This window comes from Epinephelus lanceolatus, chromosome 14, assembly GCF_041903045.1.
Source record: "Epinephelus lanceolatus isolate andai-2023 chromosome 14, ASM4190304v1, whole genome shotgun sequence".
Taxonomy (NCBI): domain Eukaryota; kingdom Metazoa; phylum Chordata; class Actinopteri; order Perciformes; family Serranidae; genus Epinephelus; species Epinephelus lanceolatus.
The window spans coordinates 31,443,251-31,464,749 of record NC_135747.1 but is presented as its reverse complement, the minus strand read 5'-3'; the positions used below and the strand labels follow the sequence as shown (position 1 = coordinate 31,464,749).

The 21,499-nt window shown below is 39.6% G+C and overlaps 1 protein-coding gene across 12 annotated transcripts in view; it reads right to left on the bottom strand.

The window, feature by feature from the left end:
- Positions 1-8,112: 8,112 nt before the first annotated feature.
- The window catches only part of dachd (dachshund d), a 120,549-nt gene continuing 107,162 nt past the window's right edge, over positions 8,113-21,499 (bottom strand). For 7 of the 12 annotated variants that reach the window (XM_078174626.1, XM_078174625.1, XM_078174628.1 and 4 more), the window contains 4 exons: positions 16,766-16,913; positions 15,932-16,090; positions 13,636-13,704; positions 9,623-9,745 (listed from right to left, as the gene is read on the bottom strand). In XM_078174626.1, the coding sequence (XP_078030752.1) occupies positions 9,708-9,745; positions 13,636-13,704; positions 15,932-16,090; positions 16,766-16,913 (414 nt within the window). In that variant the 3' untranslated portion in view covers positions 9,623-9,707. Of the gene's footprint in view, positions 9,746-13,635; positions 13,705-15,931; positions 16,091-16,765; positions 16,914-21,499 lie in introns of all 12 variants that reach the window. The other 5 variants (XM_078174630.1, XM_078174627.1, XM_078174629.1 and 2 more) reach the window with 1 other exon arrangement.

Genomic DNA, 21,499 nt, shown 5'->3' with positions numbered 1-21,499 from the left:
AGTTGGAAACCGCAAAGAAACAAAATGAGAAGAAGCTCCAGCTGTTCCACTTTTCTATATTTTGACCTGATAAACGAGCTGTTACAAGATGGCTGCATGTGAACGTGAATATTAGTGGAGTATTCATTTTCATTAGCCATGTAAACAGCTTAGTTGGAATATTGTCTTTTCCAGAATAAGGGCAAAAACCGGACTATTTTGTGTATGTAAATGTACTCAGTGATGTAAGTTCAATCCCGGCATTACTGGTGGAAGCTGTGCAGCCACTGGCCACTATCAGCGGCAAGCTCTGCCTATAATGATTTGGAAAACATCCAATTGGCGCTGACGAATCGGCCAAACCGTCCCCTACCGCACACTACTACAGACCGACCGTTAGCATTAGATCTGTGGAGCATTTTTTGAAGATCCACCAATGAAAACCCCATACACAAAATCTACAAGCAGTGTGACAGATAAGGAAACTCCTAATATTAAGACTCTGAACTTCATAATAAATGTTTGTTTCCAAATATTAATAAAATAATCATCTTAGGGTAGGCTGAGTCCTGAGCAGCAGCCTGAGTTCGTTTCTGATCCGTGGCCCTTTGCTGCAGGTTGTCCCCCCTCTGTCTTCAATCTACAGCTATATATATATATATGTTACCCTGGCCAATTAGTGCTGACCTATAAGAGGGAAATCAGAATAAGTTTTCCACCCAATAGTCTACCACATAATGTGAGAGATAAATACCTGATGCTATAATCACACAAGACCTAAATGTGTTGTCCTGTCTGATTGTTCTCACAGGAGGAAATATATTGCTATTTAGGCAGCCTGTGCAAATTTACATGTAGCGTGCTGTCATGACAAACATTCTGGGAACGTAGCTCTATTTGGCCCCGCGCTCTGTGTCCGTAGCAGTCAGCGGGTAAATTGAAAAATCAATTCCAATTTAAATTATTGGAATAAAGAACTCCAGGAGCTGGAGATAAAAAAAAAGAAGACTGAAAAAAAACCTCTTCTTCTAGATCCCCTTTAATTGGAAAGTCATTTCTTCAGGGTATTCTAATGGTTCTGAGGGAAGATTGCAAAATAAAGTTGATGAGCTGGGGGGGAGGTTAATAGCGCTCGCTTGTGTTTGTGTGTGTTCGACTGACCCTGTGTGTTTTCTTTGCTCTGCCACACAGTGTTCAGTCTTCCCCTCCCTTATGACAGAGGCACCAAATGAAGACTAATCCAGTGGGCTCACACACACTCAGACACACACTCCCTCACGCCTGTGGTCACTCGTCTCATCCATCTGCTATCTGGGGGAGTGTCGGGGGCTCTTGGGTCAAACTAAATTAACCATCCCTCGCTCACAATTGTAAAAATGTAATTGACTTAATATAACCAACCCTGGTGATTTGGATACTCCTGTGCTGTGAGTAATTCTGTGAAAGCTTACAGACGCCACTTCAGATTTGAAGTCTAATATTGTATTGATGTATTTGGACATAAAGTGGCTTGGTGGTTGCAGCTAATTTAAAAAATGACAGCAAGACTGCTGTAAGAGCAACATGAATTATTGATATTGTAATAGTTATTTTTGTTTGGGATTTATTTATGAATGAATTCCCTTTATTGATGTGATGACTTACACGATTCAAATGGTAATTTTACACATTGAATGGTTTGAAATCATTTTACTTCTGTTTCTTAAGTAGCTATAATCACTTCCTCAGTTGTACTGCTTTGTAGCATCTTTCCGCTGTTAAATGTCGCACAACTGTACTGTTTTAGTTCATTCTCCACTCTTATTAGTGTTAATTTTGGCAACAACTGGCAGCTTTTCAGCAAAAAAAGGTTGAAAAACCAACTGAACACGACCTACCCAGCACCAAACAACAGTTGAAGTCGGCAACTAGCTGGTAAATGCTATGTTTAGCAGCTAGTTGCTAAACAGCTAGCTGCTAAACGTAGCATTAGCTAAACAGCCAGATGTTTCAGTAGTTGACTAAAAACAGAGCTATAAGAGGATGATTGTTGGATTTTTAATTCATCAGGTGGCCAGAAACACATATTCAATTTCATACTAACGTTTTTTTTGTTGGGCTGCCCCCTAATAGTCAACCAAACGTTAGTCAACCAGAAATGTCATTAGTCGACAAGATTTCATTGGTCGCTTAGTCGCAGAAAAAAACAAACAAACGTGAAACTCTATTAGGAGCTGTGCCTTGTCAAAATAAATCAAAACCTATATGACTGGACCATGTGGGAATTTAATTTGAAAGGACAGACACAGGAAGTGTCCACGCTCAGCAATCAGACAGGGGTCAGGTTAATTTCCAGGGCTGGTACCTGCGGTTATTCCACAGGCTAGTTAATAACATGTCGGGCAGGAAATCCAAAGTGTGGGATCATTTTGAGAAGGTGAAGGACGAACCCAAGGTGATATGTAAACTCATCTTCATTGGTCGACTACAAACATGACGTATCATCTGAAACATGGAAGTAGCTACATGCCCATTAGCCCACAGCGTCATTAACAGACGGCTCGCTCAGTGTGTGACGTGCACTTGTAGATAAAATATAGGCCTATATTAATGAAGGTTCATTAGTACGGTTTTGTATTTCTCTGTAATGTAGCACAGTGTTAACAATGTTACTGATACTATTCTTTCTCACACCTTCAACTCAAACCACCAAAATATATCATTTAATATTTAAATTAATATCATAAACATGCAGGCAACTAGTCGACTAATGGCCCTAAATGACGACTACTGGTTGACTTGGGAAATTCTTAGTCGAGGGAGCCCTAATTTCTTGTGTCTGTTGGGTGTGTAGTAATCAACTGCTTGCATACCATATGTCAGCTTGTATTAGTTGTTAGGTTTGCATCCAAATGTAGCACAAATTTAAAATCAAATTATCTGAAAATTTGCAAAAGAAAACGCGTTTTTATGCACTTTTCCATCCATTATCATTATGCTATTGGAAGTTGGTTCATTGAGACATGTAAATCAGGTGCCTTTATACAACTGCAGAAGAGAGCAAGGAGATGATGGAATCAAAAGAGCACCAGTCAACCTTCAAGAAGAAAAACAATGTTAACGGCGAGCACAGTGGACAAAGTGAATAGAGCTTTTTGAACTCTCTATTTTTTCTCCTTTTTTGTCTTGGAAAAGTTCTGATAACAGCCGTGTGTGCAGACATAAGCATGTTAAAAGCCTTCCTGAGACATGAGAGTGAGTGATAGTACGTCATGTTGGTACATTATCATTTATCCGCTGAATCTGCTTCCGTTGCACTTAGTCCCAATTATGTTCTATGCACACACTAACTTTTCCACCTCCCCCAAGCATTATTTTTTTCCCAGGTTTTTTTTTTTTTTTTTCAAATTTTTGGTGTTTTCAGGGTTTTTAAATTGAAAATGTGCATCAAAGGTGGACGAGGTGGATGGAAACCTGCACACTATGCCTGTAGCTGTGAGTGACTGACCAGCATGGAGGAGCAACACGTCTCAAAAAAGGCAGAAGTAATGTATTTGTCTTAAAGTCTCTGGCAGTCATTAAACAAGCTGGACCGGAGTAGCTGCTCCTGTGCTTTAGTTTACCCACAAACTGATAATAGCTGGACTGAACAAGCTAGCTAGCCAGGGTTACAATACTTAGCATAATTAAATTAAATCATTACAAAATAATCCATAAATTCTCCGATGCTAAACATCTTTGGGCAAAGACCCAAATCACCTCCATCACTCCTGCTGTTAAACCATCATCACGTCAGTATATCACAAGCGTAAGCCTTTAAATTGGCACGTCACAAGCCAACATCTTGTCTCATATCAATGGGGCATTATACCTCATCGCATCTTGTCTAAATCAATCTACCTTTCTTTGGGCCCCTCTCATGCCAACCTGGTCCAAGACCTTTCGGGGCCGCCTTGTTGACATTAAAGAAGCACCGTGCGGAGACATTTCCATTCAAGAAACTTGTTGACATAGTTATCAGACATCAAAGAGCCTTGTGTCATTTTGAAAAGGCCTTATGAGAGTAATGGAGATGTTAAAGGGCGTGTTGGCCCCACACATCACAAAAGGATGAGAGGATATGAACACGCTTTGACTGAAAGACTGAAAGGAGAGAGAGAGAGAGAGCATGATGATAAAAAAAAACCTGAAATACATTCTCCAGAGAGAGAGAGGGAAGCGCTCGGCTCCATTTCCGCCTAAGAAGCGCGGAGTTAAAAGGTGGACCCTGTACAAATGAAACTCAATTTCACGCCACATTATCCCTCCCTGTTCTCTTTCCTGGCTTTCATTTTCATTAAGACCAGAGACAATCATAAATTAATAATTACTGCCGAATGTCTAAGCGCAGGACGCAGTCCTAGCCCTCCCCTCGCCTCTGTGGTCTTCCATGTTCACGCTTGCAAAATGTTAATTTAGGTAATGTGGCCTGGCCCTTGTCAGATAAAACTGTTTTGTAGTTTCACTAATACATAATGGTCTATCTGATTAGGTGACATTAGTCCTATCTTTCAGACGATCAGCCTGCACCTTCCTAATGTCTCTCCACAGACTCAGGGCACCACTCAGTTATCGAGAGACATGCAATATTACTGCTTTCACTAAATGGCCATCTCCTGGTCCTGATGATGAGCAAGGAATTAGCTCAGTCGAGGTTAACAACGCAGTTGACACTATGCTGAAGTATAAATAGAACTTCATTTCTCTCTTGTGAAACTTCTTCTTCAAAAAAAAAATCTGTCAGCGGTGTCAGGATGAACACGTTTCCTCAGCTGGTCAAGCAAGCACAAAACAACAATGTGCAATGTGGTGTTAGGCAAACCAACAGTGAAATAAGAGGCAGGATCATGCGGAATAATCACGTCTGGATGATGTCTTCATGAGCACATCTCCGCGTCAAGCCAAGTAAATAAAGCACACGGCTTTGAATGTACAATCAGCGCTGTGCTTTCCACACTACAGTGAAGTTAAATGCAACAACACAGCTATAATGCACATTTGGTATTTAAAGTCTTCGTGCCTCATGGTCATATTTGTACTGAATTGAATTTATTACAAAATGTGCAGTGATATGAAACATGTAGCTGCAGGGCCTCTTCTCTCAGATGCCGGTGCAAGAAAAAAAAGGCATCAGATAGAGAAATAAACAGAATATCTGAGTAATAGCTGCGAACAGCCCACGTCTCACGAGCTCATTGGAGGCGAATGGAGTGAATCTCTCACTGCGGCAAAAAGGAAGGAACGATTGAGTCATTAAGTGGATAAAGTGGACGCAATGTCAGAGTTTCTTTCACTCCAGAGTGAGCTAAAGTTCGGAGAGGAGCTGCGACAGCCAGCGTGAGGCCAAACTCAACGAGGAAGCACGGCTCCGTGATTGATTGCCCATTGTGTGTCATGTTGTTCTTTCAAGGTTGATTGAAACTTTAACCTCATTTTTAATAAAAAAAAAGAAGAAAAGCTTGAAATATTTCAGGCCTTGAATTTTTACAATGCAGCATTGAATTATGCAGCAATCAGTCAATTATTCATCTCTGTGGCTGTGTTACGGCCATGCTTTAAAAAGCATGCAAAATGGGAATGGGCCGAGCATGCTGTGTCAACACATTTCACTCAGAATTGCTTACTAGAGAAATTTCTCTCAATGTCGATTTGGTATTTTTTCTTATGCCTTTTAAGAGCCGTACCTGTTACAGTTGTTCTGAAATGATCCCTGTGGATAACTATTGTGTCTCCAGAGCAAAACAAATAATGTCACTCAACAACAGTCGACACAGATTATAATTAAAAAACACAACACAAAGAGAAAAAAAAGGCATGAAGTGCCAGAAAAAACGACAATGTCACGTTTAAAAAAAACAGAATAATCTGACAAATGCGTTAACAGAACAGCTTCATAATTTCTTAACTACTCCCTTGAAGCTTATTTAAAGTGAATATGATGATGCATGACCCTACAGCGTGTACGACTGCTCAAAGGAGCGCCGTTTGTTTGATGGTGATATACTGTGAATCAGTGTCATACACTTCAAAGTACATATGAAATAATTTATTTACAGGGAGCGTGGTCACACCCTCATTTACATAGTTTATCTGGGATTAGCCTACGCATTTTCTTTTTGCTTTTAAAAACACTCACACATGCAGGTCATAGGGCACACACACACACACACACACACACACTCAGGTTACACAAGATACTCTCATACTGGGATTACTCATACATTATTTTCTCTCCTATACAAAGTGAAAAACAATATGCTGATTTATTTTGCTACAGTTTTGAGGCCATACGTAACACATAAAAATGAGTTATATGAATGAGGGCTGATTGAATAATATTTATAAGTACACTATTTGCTACAGGGGTTTCTACAGGTATCAGACACTTAAATTTAAAGCCTTTTTTAAGACCTTTTTGGATCGTTTTTGACCAAATTTAACACAAATTTTTGTACTCATAATCTTTTATCTTATTCAAGCATTGCAGGTGAGTATAAATGTAGGTAGTTTATACGCCTTGCTGAACAGAGGTAGGTTTTTATGTAGGAATATGACTATTAGAGTGAGTTAATTCACATTTTGCCAACAGGTAAGTGCAAATCTAGGTGCAAATGTAAAGTAAAGCGGTAGATTTAAAGATCTGTAACACCAGAAATGTGGACGTTCACATAGAAGAGATAGAAGATAGATAGAAGAGGAAATTAAAAGGTGGATAAATTAAATTATATAACACATTTGTGGCAATAAAGGTGATACTTTGCCAATTTTCAGCCAGCTATCATGAAATCAGGGGCTGTTGCTTTAACCACAGATTCTACTAACACATTTTTGTCAAGGAAACTTTAAATATCATTATCAAGTTGAAGTCTGGTTACATAAATGTAGCCTACAGTAACCATGGAACCAAAAGGGGCTTTGAGAGGCAGCTGTCCAACAGAGCCAGATCAGTTTGGAGACCAATAACAAAAAAAACAAAAGTGTACATTTCGATGAAAAACATCAGTCAGCATCACATGCGTACGTTCATGTTTTTTCTTTTTATGGAAGCATTTTCAGTCAAAGTGAAACAAATCTGTGGTGTGTTTTTGTTGCATAACAGGAACCTGCTGGAAAACAGTTTCTAATTGAGTCAGGCCAGTTTTAACTTACACACAATGTTACTTTTAATTCCTTTCCTGTATAAATGCAATGAAATTTAAATGATATAAACATAGATATGATGAATACTGGTGGGACTTGCCATGATCGCCCTGTTAACCTCTACAGAAGTGGCACTAAAGTCTGACTCCAATGCAAAATTTGAAGGCTGTCGCTGACGTAATGACTCTTTCTTTTATAGTTTCCTTGATTTTTGTGTACCCGCCATCACGGACACAAAGGAAACCGTAAGAGAGACCAACTCCTCTCTTTTTTCCTCAAACTCAGATTTAACTGTAAAATTAGGTGGTGCTGATCAAATATAAACCAGTATTCTGTCACTGTATTGGTTTTTTGCTTTGATTTCAGTGCACAGTTTGGCTGTAATATGAGAATTTGTGAAGACAAAGTGGGCGCCATACTGTTTCCTGTGTTGTAAAATGGAGGGTGACAATACTGAGAACAACAATAAAATTAAGTGCTGATAAAAGTGAACCAGGATTATGTTGCTGTGTTGCCTAGACTGCGTTTAAAAAGTTTAAGAAACATATTTTACTTAGCTTGCAAGGTCCTTTGTTACCAGCAGGACACCATATTGTTTCCCATCACCCACCAGTACGGTACAGTGCATTCTGGTAGTTGTAGGTTTTCTACCTCTTGAGCAAAAGCAAATCCCACAGCCCTTTTTCCTGTTTTCTCTGGTTATGTTGCGCCAACCTCAAAAGTATTTGTCTATCTACTGCATAGACAGCCAAGTTTTATGAATTGACCATCTTTCCAGCAGTGAAATACACCTTTAAATTCAAGGTTAAGACACTTTAATGACTTTTAAGGCCTAATATTTACAAAATTAAAGACATTTTCTAAGATTTTTTCTGGACCTGCAGACACCTTGTTGTATCAGATCATGTTGAAGCTGTTGTGTTCGCCTGTGTGTGACAGAGGTGTGTGTTCGGGCAACACAGTTTACTCACATGGTTTATCATCAACATGTTAACTTTATTTGAATTTGAAGTACAATGAAGAGATGATTCGAGAAGCTATATAAGTTATCAGTGACAACAGACCTAGACACTCCATTGAGAACAAAAAGAACAACACATTGTGAACATGGGACACTCTTCTTCCTCCTCCTCCTCTGCCTCCATCTCCTGATTGTAACACATAAGGTCTAAACTGTTTTGCAGTTAAAGGACTGACATCAGCTTATGTCTAGAGAATATACACAGGTGTTTCAGCACCGAAATTCAAAAGTCTTTAGGGAAAGAAACAGGAAAATTATAACTTATGTTTTTTTTGTTTTTTTTTTTTACTCATCAGGATATCATGAAACACTCTAAAAAAGGAAAGAAAAGTGTGTTCGTGTACGTTCAACAGGGGTTTGAGCGACGTGTTTAAATGGCATTCAGTCTGGAAAAAGTCGCGCCGTGAGCGTTTTCTCAAGCTGACACATGATCTCGGATAATCTTCTTTTTTTTTAAAAAAGCATTGAGAGGTGCTGATTTTTCGAGTGTGTCTCATGACAAAAAAATGTACAGTAAATTCCAAGAAATATTACCTCTGTTACAAAGATTACAGTACTATTGACAGCAAAAGTCTTCATTTTTGAAAGTGAAATGTTTGATAATTATGTTTTCAAAATCATCCGGGCTTGAGTGAGTCAACCCTAGTATTTGTTCAGCACAATATAGGATTTATTAAATATCATAATTCCAGGACAAACATTTACATGCCTGCATGCTTTCTCACCAAAATGGCAGCTATAGGAAAGAATGATGGCTCAGAAATAGAACAAAACAAAACTGTAGGTTTATATAAATGGTGGTATTGTTTGCCTAATAGCTCTACTGCATACACAATACCTCTTAACGTTATATACACATACCTTATCAATCCACTCGGGCTCGATAGAGTTGAGTTTGCCTATCAGTATCATCAGATCTCGTATGTACAACAATGGTAAAAAGGAAACTTGATTGTATTGTCATCTAATTTAGAAAACATGAAAATCAAACATCAGTCGTCTCTTTTGATGAACACATGGATCGATTCACATTTGTTTGTTTTTTCCCATTTTTTGTATTCATCTCCACGTGTCGTTTTTAGCTTCTCAAAATTTTTGAAATACAAAACAAAACTTCAGTCGAATTTCTTTTTCGAAGCTTTCTCGCTGGCTGAGATACAGTATAAAAATCTTCAGTGCTGTGAATTTACGAGTTATTACCAACAGTGTACCACGGGTACATTTTTACTGTGCTCAATATATATGTTTATCCTTCACATCAGCCGACCCCCGCTACGTCAAAAAAACCTGCCCTACCGCACTAGTTAACGTCGGCCTCAGTGAGAAAAAGGTCTTCTTATTCTACATTCAGACACAACCTCCTCCAGCATTTGGGTGAACACAGCATTTCCATTGAACTCCTACAAGCAGCTTGACTTCTTTCCTAAATCAGCCTGGATAAGGGCTCTTGAGAATCTTCATGGGTTTTCTTTTCTCTCTCGCTCGCTCTCATTTTTTTTTTTCTCTTTTTTTCTGAAATTTTTATTTCCTCCAGCTCCTCACGGCCTTATCAGTACATCACTGTGGTTTTCAGGAACAGTCTTCCATCTGCAACAGAGGACACACAGGAGCCAAGGATTAGCCAACAGCTAACATCCTGCTGACGCAAATGCACTATTCAGGATGTGATTGTTGATGAAACATTACTTCAAAATGTTGCCCTCTGGTCGTTCGGTTTCAGCAGTGTTAGTATGGATTCAGAAACCGATTCAGGGATGAGATTAAGTTAGCAGGCGTGACCAATAAGATTAAATATCATGTATAGTCATTTGCTTGCTATAAATTTAAGGAATTAGAATGTGTGGTGGTGTCAGGGAAAACAAAATAAGGATTAACAGAAACAGCTTTACCTTTGTGTTAAAGATCATATAGTGAGGAATATAATGACACTCTTACATGCATATTTTATTATCAACAAAGCAGCCACTGTAAAAGCAGCTATGATAACCACACTCCAGGCATCAGGATTGTGCCACATGTGTTTAAGACATCTCTACTGATACGCTTGTTTGAACATAATACTGCACTCATGATGTAAAGCGCTCTCTAAGTGACATTTCCTGCATGGAAATAGTGTTTATTGAAAACGGCAGACATTCCTCCGCCGCGTTATCTCAAGACACCTCCAACCTAACGAGCTTTGTCCATTTCTCCCAGCGAAACACACACTCCTGTCTGAGTGTTCGCCTGAGCGAGCAGTGCTGCTCCGACGCTGAGCTGGTAAAAGCATCTGTTAGGCGCAGCTCAGGAGCATGTTTGACGTTTATTACCTTCACATTTCCTCCGCCGGAGAAACGCTACAGTAATGCCTTTTAAGAAGCACACCTCTCTATGGCAGCGCGCCTAAATAATTCAATGTTAAAGAGAGACGCGCACAAAGACATTTAGCGGCGCGAGTTGTTGGACATGACACAAGCCGTGCAGGACATCAGAGACAACGCTTGACTCCTAGTCTACTGAGATGGGGAGAACACAGTTGGTTGCAGTGTCTGAAAGCAGCAGGTTAATTTCTATAATTCAGAAGATACTTTTTTTAATCTTATTTTACCTTTAACGGTTTAAATCTGTACTCAATATTTTATCAATTAGTCCTTTTCTCCCTATTAGCCTGTGTTTTATGTATTGTCGTGCATGGAGGAGGGGAGACAACAAAGGCTTGTTGTGTGTGTGTGTACAGTATGTGTGTGTTGGGGAGGAGGGTGGGTGGGGGGGGTGTACAAACACACAGGCTAATTACCCAGCACTGCCGTAGGTCTCAGAGGCATTGCACTATGGCTGCCTCTATTCAAGCAACAACCACCGAGTCCTGTGTAAAAGTCATTACAGCATGAATGCAGCGCTACGAAGAACAGACAGCCGAGGAGGGGGCCGGAGAGTGCCAGGAGTGTGGGCCGGGATACACAACTTGGTACACACACACACACACACACACATGTGCACGCATTTTTTTTGCAACGAGAGCAGATGAGAGATCACACACTCACCTCGCAGTCTGTCTACCTGTCTGCCCAGTTTGGAGCAGTTTGTAGGGGGTGTTAATGAAAACGATTTGATTATTTGACGGATGATTTAAGGTGCCGTCGAGAGGAGGGCTGGATGCTCCCGCGTTTTACTTCTAATAGATCAAATTATCATAAAAGACAGGGAATGGGTGAGGACGTCTGATAAGCAAATCTCACCGATTCAAATCCATTTTCAAATCATTAGTGCAAATGTTGAAACATCTGCTTTACACACACGCGCGAGCAGGAGAACCCGGTGACGTCTTGACACGTTGTTTTATGAACGACCGCCTCATTAAAATATGTTAAAACTTTAGTATTTTTATATTCAAATCAAGATGAAAAGTTCATTAAAGAGAATAAATATTTCATTAGATGCTAAATAAAACAAAGGGAATTTTTGGCTTCTCTCAGCATAAAATTCCTTTGAAAGATTAATTAATACATGTAAATTATGCAAATTATGCCCATGCAAATATTTTATGAAGACAATTAAGGGATCCATTAATTACAGTCTTTTTTGCTTCAGTGACATTCATTCATTTAATTTTAATTTCACTTTAACTGTTTTGATGTTTAATCTTGCAACAAAGAACTTTATCTCGGCGCACAGGGTCGTGTAAACTTGCCGAACACATTGAGTGGGAAGCGGCAGGGAACCGGAGGAGATACTGGGGGAAGATATTCGCATGTGCACCGTTGCCAGGCAGTACTGGGCGAGGTACAGTCCCAGTAGCTCGGGAGCCTGTGAAAAGAGCCACGTTCCCTCTTGGACCCGATTCAAAACACTGTAAAAGCAATTAATAAACACAGACTGTGTTAATATCGCAGAATTAGAGAAGTGTGACAAAAGACAAATAGAAATAATTAGTTCTCTAAAATTATGCCCTCATTATTTTTTTTTCTCCTCCCCTCTCTCTCCCTCTCTCTTTCTCTCTCCTTCCCTCTCACCATTCGCCTCCCTGAGTTTGGAGTTGAGAATATACCCACACACATTTCTCTCGGCTTTCATGCGAGTGATAGGCTTGTTTTTTCCCCCTTCTGCTTGTGTAATTTATCAACATCATTTTTTGCCATTTGAGGTTAATTATACAGCGAGGCTCGCAGAGTGGAGCAGAGGAGACATGGGTGGCAGACAAATGCTTCTCTAATTGAACAAAAAACACGAAATGCAGCCTGTTATTCAGTTTCCTCCTTCATCCCACTCTTCAAGGCGATGATCAGAGTGATTGAGAGACGGCAGGAGTGATACGGCGACATGTTCCTGATGGGGATTTTAAAAAAACCAACTATACATTTAAACAGGACAATGGCTGCTGTCAGTGTAAACGTGAAGCTTGAACACATTTAATTTGGTACAATTACACTACAAAAGGGCCAGCTCTTCATGTAAGAGTAAAGAAATTAAAGTGGCTAAATATACTAATTTGGTATGAAATAGGGGGCTATAATTACACCCTATCTGGAAGTTATCTTTGTATTTAAGTGATGACATATGGATTTCCTTTTTTGGGACATCAAACTGCTTCAGATCCCTGCAGTGACTGAATGACATTTAATTACGAAGGAGTCATCATTTCTTTTTTTTTTGCCCTTTCACAAAAATATCAAGTGGACTAAATCAAACATTAAAGAGTTAAAGGGGGCGCCAACTTATTCTCCCGTACAGAGATGAATATTTTCCACTTTTCGCAGCAAATTACATGGAGCATTTTTTCCCGGATAAATTGGGACCTCTCCCACTGATAAGGGCGGGTTGTGAGTAGACGCAGCTGAGGCGCATTAAAGGAAGACGTTTCGAGTAATAATGAGGATATTCAACCTCTGCAAGGTGTCTTGTATCTGGGTAAACACAGATAGCAGACAGTCTACAGAGGTTATCGCTGGAGCGCCCTTCCCCAAACACATACTGCACCCCCAAGGCTAACAAACAAACAAACCATTAAAAATGTACAAGGCTTATTCATAAAATGGATTGATTTGCCTCGTTTATTACTATCAAAGGGGGGATTCCACTGCTTTTTGTGGTTTTATGACTCATTAATGCTTCCTGAGCTGTAAACAAACCACTTCTTTCTCTGCGACATTCCGGCTTTCGCTATTTTATCTACTGTTTTGTGCGTCGTTCCAGCGAAAGATCTGTTTCGGGGAAAAAAGCAGCAAAGCCACTAAAAGTCAAGTAAAAGAACAATATTATTTCAACGGAAAACCAATGATCTTGACCTAGTGCTGTGGCCCAGATGGTGAGCTGTATGCCTGAACAGCAGGCACAGAAACACTAATGTTCATAAACTGAAGCAGTGTGTGTGTGTGCATGTGTGTGAGGCAGAGAGGAAGCGAGGGGGGGAGGTAGATGGTGGGGGCAGAGAGAAAGAGAGCAAGAGTGAGAGCCAGAGAAAGAGAGAGAGATTTATTGTCTCATCTGAGCCCCTGTACCTTGTATTGTCCTTTCAGCATCTGTTCTTCCACTGCTGCGGTCACTCTCCATCTCAGGGGTCAGAGAGTCTGAGAGAAGAGAGGGATCACCGCCGTTAAACATCCCTGACATCCACCTATCACAATGCCAGCTCCACAGCATCGTTCATTCAAAAACAAGAGGCTAAGCCTTCAAGCTATATCTCCGCCCGCATGGAGATGAATGTGTGTGTAGTATGAATTGTGCTCTCTGTGTGATCATTATTACAAGTGGAGGAAAAAGATACTCCAATCCTTGATTTAACACTTTAGAATAATTATCCATTAAAACTGTGACCCTGCATTCAAACGTTTGCAGATATAAAAGCACAGATGTGTTGGTAGTAAAACGTGCACAAGTGTCAAAGGTAAAATTCTTCTCATGCTTAATATTAATTGTCATATTTTGGTTTTGTATCTGCTCCAATAACCTGGCACTGTGTACTGCTGGTGGCCAACGGACTGGTGATGAAACAATCGCTACAAACGACTCACTGACGTATTAAAATGAGATTTTCTGACACACTGGCTGGTTTAAACTCTGACAGTTAATCATGTTTTATGAGCTCACCGTGTTGTGCATGCAGAACCTAAACTCTGCAAACACACTCTTAACTTTTGTCAGATAAAAGGATGAACGATAACTGTAGTTAAGTTAGTGCTTGAGCATGTGTGGTTAGTTACTCTACACCTCTACCAATCATTTAAATGTCCTGTAAATATGCATGACATGACACAGCTTAATTTGATAATCGATTTTTCAAGCAAACATTCCAATCACTCCTGTATTATATCACTGTAAACTGAGCATTTTTGGTGGTTGGACAGTCAACGCATGTGTCACTTTTGGCTTTAAGGAACTGTAATGAACATTATTTTACATTATTAGATACGTATGTCACAAACTCAACAAATAATCAACAACATCATCAACTGATTAATACACAATAAAAATAATCTTTAGTTGCAGCCCTAGAGCTCCAGGTTTAAAACTTCATAGGACGCATAGACGTACATTTGGGGGGGACGCAGGGGACACGTCTCTCTCATTATTTAGAACGTGCATTTGTCCACCAAAACAAAAACATACAAGAAGCAGCAGACTTATTTTGACGAAACTAAAGATATTTACACCTACACTATACTTAAGTCATGATGCAATATTATTGCGATTTTAAATGGTTTTATTTATGAAAAATTTCGCTATTTATTACCATTTTTTAACTGCGAATTATGTCTCGAAAGGAAAAAATCAACATCTGTTTTTATTTAAATTTTCAGTCTTTTATCTCACTTAAATCTTTTTATTCTAATGGACAGAATAACCAAGTGATATTATTATTCTAGTAGGCTACCAAACATTTAATTTGTATTTGCTATACAGTCCCTCCAGAAAATCGCAATCTTGTAATCGCAATAATTGACGCATATTCAATGGAAGTCTGCAATATTGGCGGGGGTTTGCAATTTTTCAAAAGTCTCGCGATTTTTCTGTGTTTTTCCGCATTTCCTGGCTGATCGGAAGTCGCCGCGCATGCAATGTCATTTGAGACGTCATCAGACGGGTCATCAAATGTGCTAATGCCATAGCAGTATGGAATTTGCACTGTTTAAATGCATACAATATGTGTTGAATGTATTAAAATGTTTTGTTTACAGAAGATGTAGCTTGCATGTTGTTTTACAGTCACATTGTCTGGTTTGAGAGCTACAATATTCACTCAGGATTTTTTTGCAACATTATTGGAGTCCATGTTTTGAAACTAATTCAATAAAACTAAAGAAGAGAACTATAAAAAACATCTGTAGCTATTTTTGTAATATTCAGTATGATTATTATAGCAAGTGATTACAAGACTTATTTTTTTGGAGGTAGTAGTTAAAAAAAAAACAAAAAAAAAAAACACATTTTTTTTTCTCATTTTGTCATTTGCCGCGCTTTTTGTCACTTGCTGCAATTTCCCGTAAAAATCAAATAAAAAAGCCGCAATTTTTAACAAAATTGTCCGCAAATTCAAGGTTTACAGATACAATGAAGATACAATGTTCATATTTTGAGCAAAACAGCATTAATCCATTTAATTGTTGCTATAATAGGATAATCGTTTATTTTATTGGTATTGTCATAAAATAATTTAAGGATCAAGTTGTCTTAGAAGTCTCAGTATTTGATTCATTTAACTTTTATCTCCAGAAAATCACACTTTGAATCAACACATTTACCCCACTGTAAACCACATCACATGTCTGAAAGTGTTGGAAGTGAAATGCGTCTCACTGTGGAGCGTCTGACCGTTGAGTGAACGCATGCTGTCAGAGGGCGAGGGCTGCTTCAGAGTCTGCTCAGCCTGCTCTCTCCTCTTGGATTCGTACTCCAGAGCTTCCTGGAGTTTCCTCTTGGCCTTCTTCTCCTTCTTCAGACGCTTCTGAATGATTGCTGAGATAGGGAAAAGACCACAGCGACAATAAATGAGCTATGGGGCAAATTAGCCGAGCCTTATTTTAGACGGAAATCTGATTATTGTAGCTGCTGCATTCTAGCAGGAGAAGATAATAACCTCATTTTTAAAATCTAGCACACTATAATAGAAAAAGGGGAAATCAATTAAACCTAAATATTTTATAATATATAAAGATCTTCCTTAATAAAAGACAATACTGACTGCGGCTTAACAAACTGCTGGAGGGAATTAAAGCAAATTGAAAAATTTATTGGGATATTTTTCATGAATTTCTCTCATTAAACATAAACGACACAGTTAGCATATGAAGCTGATGCATTTAACATGAGACTGGGAGTGAATTTCTCTAAGTTAATGTGTATTGCCAATTATGTCAACTGACTAAGAGCGGGGAGAACCGGCGCTAAGCAGATCACTGTGTGTATAACCCAAGAAACGCAGCCGCGCATGTCAGTGTTGGAATAAGAAACATTAAACATACATGCGGAGCTGTGTATGTGCGTTCAGGAGCTATCACGTCCACAGGAGCACGGGCCTGTGAAGTTTGAACTGCTGTTAAAATACACAGGTTTACGCATGCCCACACACACACACTCGCACACACGCGGCTGACAGCGAGGATTCAGTGCCAGGTAGTCGTCAGGCAGTACCTCTGTTCTTCTGCTCCATTGCGAGCTGCTTCTCCAGGGTCTCCCTTAGCTCCCTCTCTCTGAACAGCTCCATCTTCAACTCCGTCTTCTCCAGCTGCACCTGCTTCTCCTGAGCCCGCGCGTTGTCAATAGCCACTTTGAGCAGGCCCTGCGCACACACACACACACACACACACACACACACACACACACACCCGTATATATATATATATATTTATATACACAGAGAGATATAGAGGAAAAGAGGCAGAGTGGGGAGCAGGCAAAGAGAGAGTGATGTGGGCTATTTAAGAGCTTCAAGATGAAGTGACAGCAAACCACACTGAAAGTGTGTCACAGCACTTCTTTGTACTGCCCACAGTAGTGAAGCAGAACACGGGGCCAGAAGCTGACTGCTGCTACATGATTCCTTTCAGGCGTCTCACCACCTTTGCTGCTCCTTTTATCTGTGGAGATGTCATTATCTTTTAGCTGCTCCACAGCTCCCACAAGATCGAGGAACATGGACGTGGATCCAGCAGAGTTTTTTTTAATAACCAGTTTTTAAAAAAAATAATGAATGATGATAGCTGATGTGAGAGAGCTTGGTGCGTCTGACCCCTTTTGGTCAAAGCTGTGAAATACAAGTGACACTACACTTGAGAGCTATCTGAGCCGAAACCTGAGAGAAGAGCACTTGATTGAGAGAGCTGAAGGAGAAAATAAAGAAAGTTAAAGTTAACGCAGGTCAGAATTGTCATGCTAAAGGTTAAAGGGACACACATTTCATATTTTTCCACCTGTCTGTAGTGCTTTTTTTTTAAATCAATACAGATAGTTTTGGTGTGAGTTGCCAAGTGTTGGCGTTATCAACCATAGAGATGTCAGCCTCCTCTTGAATATAATTGAACTAGATGGCACTCAGCTTGTAGGGTTCAAAGCGCCAAAAAAAAAAAAAAACACAAAACAAACAAACAAACAAAATGTCTCTTTCTAGAAATCATGACGTGGTTATTCACGATAATCCATAAACGTTGTTGTGAGCAGTTTCATGTAGGAACTATTTTCTCTCTACCAAACTACACCTGCCATACGTATCACTGCGCAGAAGGAAGTGTGCATCTACTCATGGATGAGAAGCTTGCAAAAGAGCAAGATGAAAACATTAATGGCGTTCTCCCTGGCTGAGCTATAATGGCTCTGGCACACAAACGGAAGTGAGGTAAGTAAACAAACAACTAAAGTCAAGAGAGCGTGAGAGTGAAATGACCTTGTTATATTAGGTAAGATTATGTTTTTAGTCATTAAGATTTTTTAGCAGAAACGATTTGTGATTGTTTGTGTTATTGTTCGTTAGCACACCATAAATAACATTTGTTCTTTTAACGTCAGGTTGTGTGGTTAATGTGCTACATGCAAATTAACGTCTTTTGATTCCGTCCTGCTGGTCTTCCAGTTTCCCCACTGACTGACAAACACAGACTACCGCCACCTGCTGGTATAGAGAGCTTTTTCCTCTATGGCAGATTTAAGTTGGCTGTTGGCTGTCGTCGTTCAGGTGTGTTGAGGTGCAACACACAGTGCATTTTGACCGAGACACAGTCAACATGATGTCTGCCTTTTGTTGTGGCTCGTTCTTTGATATCAGTTAGGTATGTCTGGGCTTTACGCCTCGTTTCCACTTGAGTGTGTGACTGGCGTCCATAGGTCTGTAAATACACGGCTTGTGCCTCTAGTATCTGACGCAAGGAAGTGTATTTCTTTACAGATGGATACAAACCTGAGGGAAACTACCTAGCTGCAGGGGAGAGGCTAATTTTTTAGCCTCCAGTAGTTTGGAATATATCTGCTTGGAACATTACCTAGACAAAAACAGGACCTGCCAGGTATGTGGCATGTTTCGTGAAATATTTAATTAAAAAGACGTATGAATGGCTGAACGAGTCATAATTACAGTCTGACCATATATAATATATAACTATATTTTAACAGAATAACATTACTCAGATTCACAGTGTGTTTAAAATAGATAAACAAGTTCTTTTTAATCAGACAAACTCACCTGACAATCAACACAGACAACGGAATTGAAGGAAACAGCCTGTTAGCTAGTTAGCAACCTGTTAGCTAAGCTAGCACACTGTCATACGGTCTCTCTGGAATCTACCACAAAAGCTCAATTTTTTAATGTACTGGCAGCAAATTCCGGACCAAATTATTTGGGCGATCAGGGAAATTCCCACAGGAATCAATGGACTTCAAGTTGCCTGGTACACATACACAAGTGGAAACAAGGTGTTATCGTTAGCTAGCTCAGTGGTGCTAGGTGAGTTAGCAGTAGATGCACGCTTCCTTCTGAGCTGTGATACGGCTAGCGGGTGTTGTTCGGAAAAAAAATAGCTCCTACATGAAACTGCTCACAAAAAGGTCTGTGGATTATCTTGAGTAACCGGGTCATGATTTCTGGAAAGAGACATCGCTGTTGAGTTTTTCAAATGTTTTTTCTGGCGCTTTAAGCATTACACCCGATATCTCCAACACTCACCAGAATAATCTAGACTGATAAACAGCACTACAGGTAAGAGGAAAATATGTACTTGCCCTTTAAAATAGAGCTCAGCTCCTGGTCAGCGCTTCAGTCTGCTAAGTACGGCGTCAAATGTTTATAGGCAGGGTCAGCATCTTCACTCTACAGACTGACTCTTTATTATTTTATGCTTCTTTTGATACTTCTCTTCCCATCTAACTACACGGCTGACAATCATAACTGGATTAGAATTGATAAACAGAATTAGTCTCTGTAGCAGACTTCCAAGCTCCTCACACAGCACAGCAGGAATGAATAATATGAATGACAAGTATCTCATCATGTATCAATTACATCACTGCCATTCCAAATATACTCCTGACAGTCCTGAATTGAAAGATACTGCGTTCTCGCGTGGAGGCTGTACACAACCGTGGCCATTTTCATCACAATTATTCCCCATCCACATGCAATTATATCAAATGCACTGGGCTATATCTTACTAATTGTTGATTCTTCTGACCCCAATTTATTCTAAGTTGCTTTATCTTAATTTTCTGCTTGGTTTCATTTTGTTGATTTGTATATAAATATTCAAGGCGAAGATCATTATCAAAGATGACTTAGTATAGTGTTGGGAGCTCGTGACGGGTTTACTTGTGGCTTTCTAATTACCACACGGAGCCAAAGGAGAAGCAGGACTCTGATGCCAACAGTACAAGTGCAATGAGAAGGGCAGCAGTGTACACACATCATTACACTCAGACAGAAGGCAAATACATTCATCTTTCTGACTGAGGGTGTTTGAGCTGTAGCCTAAATGGCACTCTGAGTAGACGCTATTGTTAAGGTATGCAGATTTACAGTTGAGTGTATGCGTAGTCCTGACGTTCAGGTTAAGTATATTCGAAGGAGGATGTGGATGACGTCCACTTTTTGACTAAAAATGAGCTCTTGTAGACAGTCGCCATTATGACAATGACTTTTACCACATAATTTCACACAGAAAACCTTAAATTGTTAAAAGTTATAGTGGTGTTAAATTTAATTGCCAAACTGAGTCATTAAGCTAAAAGAGATCTGGCAAAAAAACATTAAATATTGGCTGTTAAAACACCTTAATTTTCTACAGCAGTGGTTCCCAACTGTTGGGTCTCGGGTCCATTCTGAATGAACCGCAAGTGACTTGCAAACATGTCAAATTTGTAAAAAACTCTATATTCTTAAGTACAGTGATTTTCCGCCACAGAGCGCTTATTTTAAATGGCCGTTTCCTGCTATTGAGTGAGTGACTAACGGACAGCTAATTGACAGAGACGGCAAACTAACTCGACGACATGGCCAAACACAAGTGTGGCGTTGAATCTATTAATCTGTGTGGACCTTGAACTAATGACTGAGGAGAAATCTGGACCCTGTGGCTGGACCAGTTGGGAACCACTGCTCTATACCTGACCAAATCAAATAAACGCTGCCTTGCTGGCTTTTTCTGGAACTTCCAAATCTCATGGTCTTTTCCAGTTGATTGAGTTTGACCTCAAGTTAAATTATCCAAGGTAAAGAATGGGTAATGTTTTGGGAAAGATTGCGGCAATAGTTGCATTAATGGAAAGTTTGCCATTGTGGTAAAAAAAAAAAAGCAATGTTGCCTCTTGGAAAGAGATGGGAGAAGTTAAATAAGCGCAAATATGCTACCTGACCTCAATATTCTCACTTAACGTTACAAGAAAGTCATATTACTTCCTGCCAATTGTAAACGTGTTTTAAGCAGTTGAAAACAAAAATCCAAAGCTGTCATTTGTCTTTCACTTGAGTGTATCAGTGATATATTCTTAAAGCAAGTACATATAGAATTTAATAATGTTCCAAATGTGCGCCCTCAAGTGGTAGTTTAAATCAAGACACTGTGGCAGACACACAGTGCTGGGATTGTGTTCTTGTTCTGTACATAGACTGAATAAAAATAATAAATGTAGCCGTTGCGGTGACGTCATCCATTGGTTTGTGGATTCCCATTTTGAAGCCTTGAGTTTGGCATTTTGGAGTTTTAGAGACAGAAGTGACCATATTTGGTATAATATTTAATATGAGGTGAAATATTTATATTGTGATACTTGCGATATTTCGACTTGTTGCCAATCCATGGCAACAACAAACATGGCTGAAAGCGAAATTATTAGCAACTCTGTAGTGGTTCCAAAAAGATTAGCAGCTTGGGTAGTGTAAGA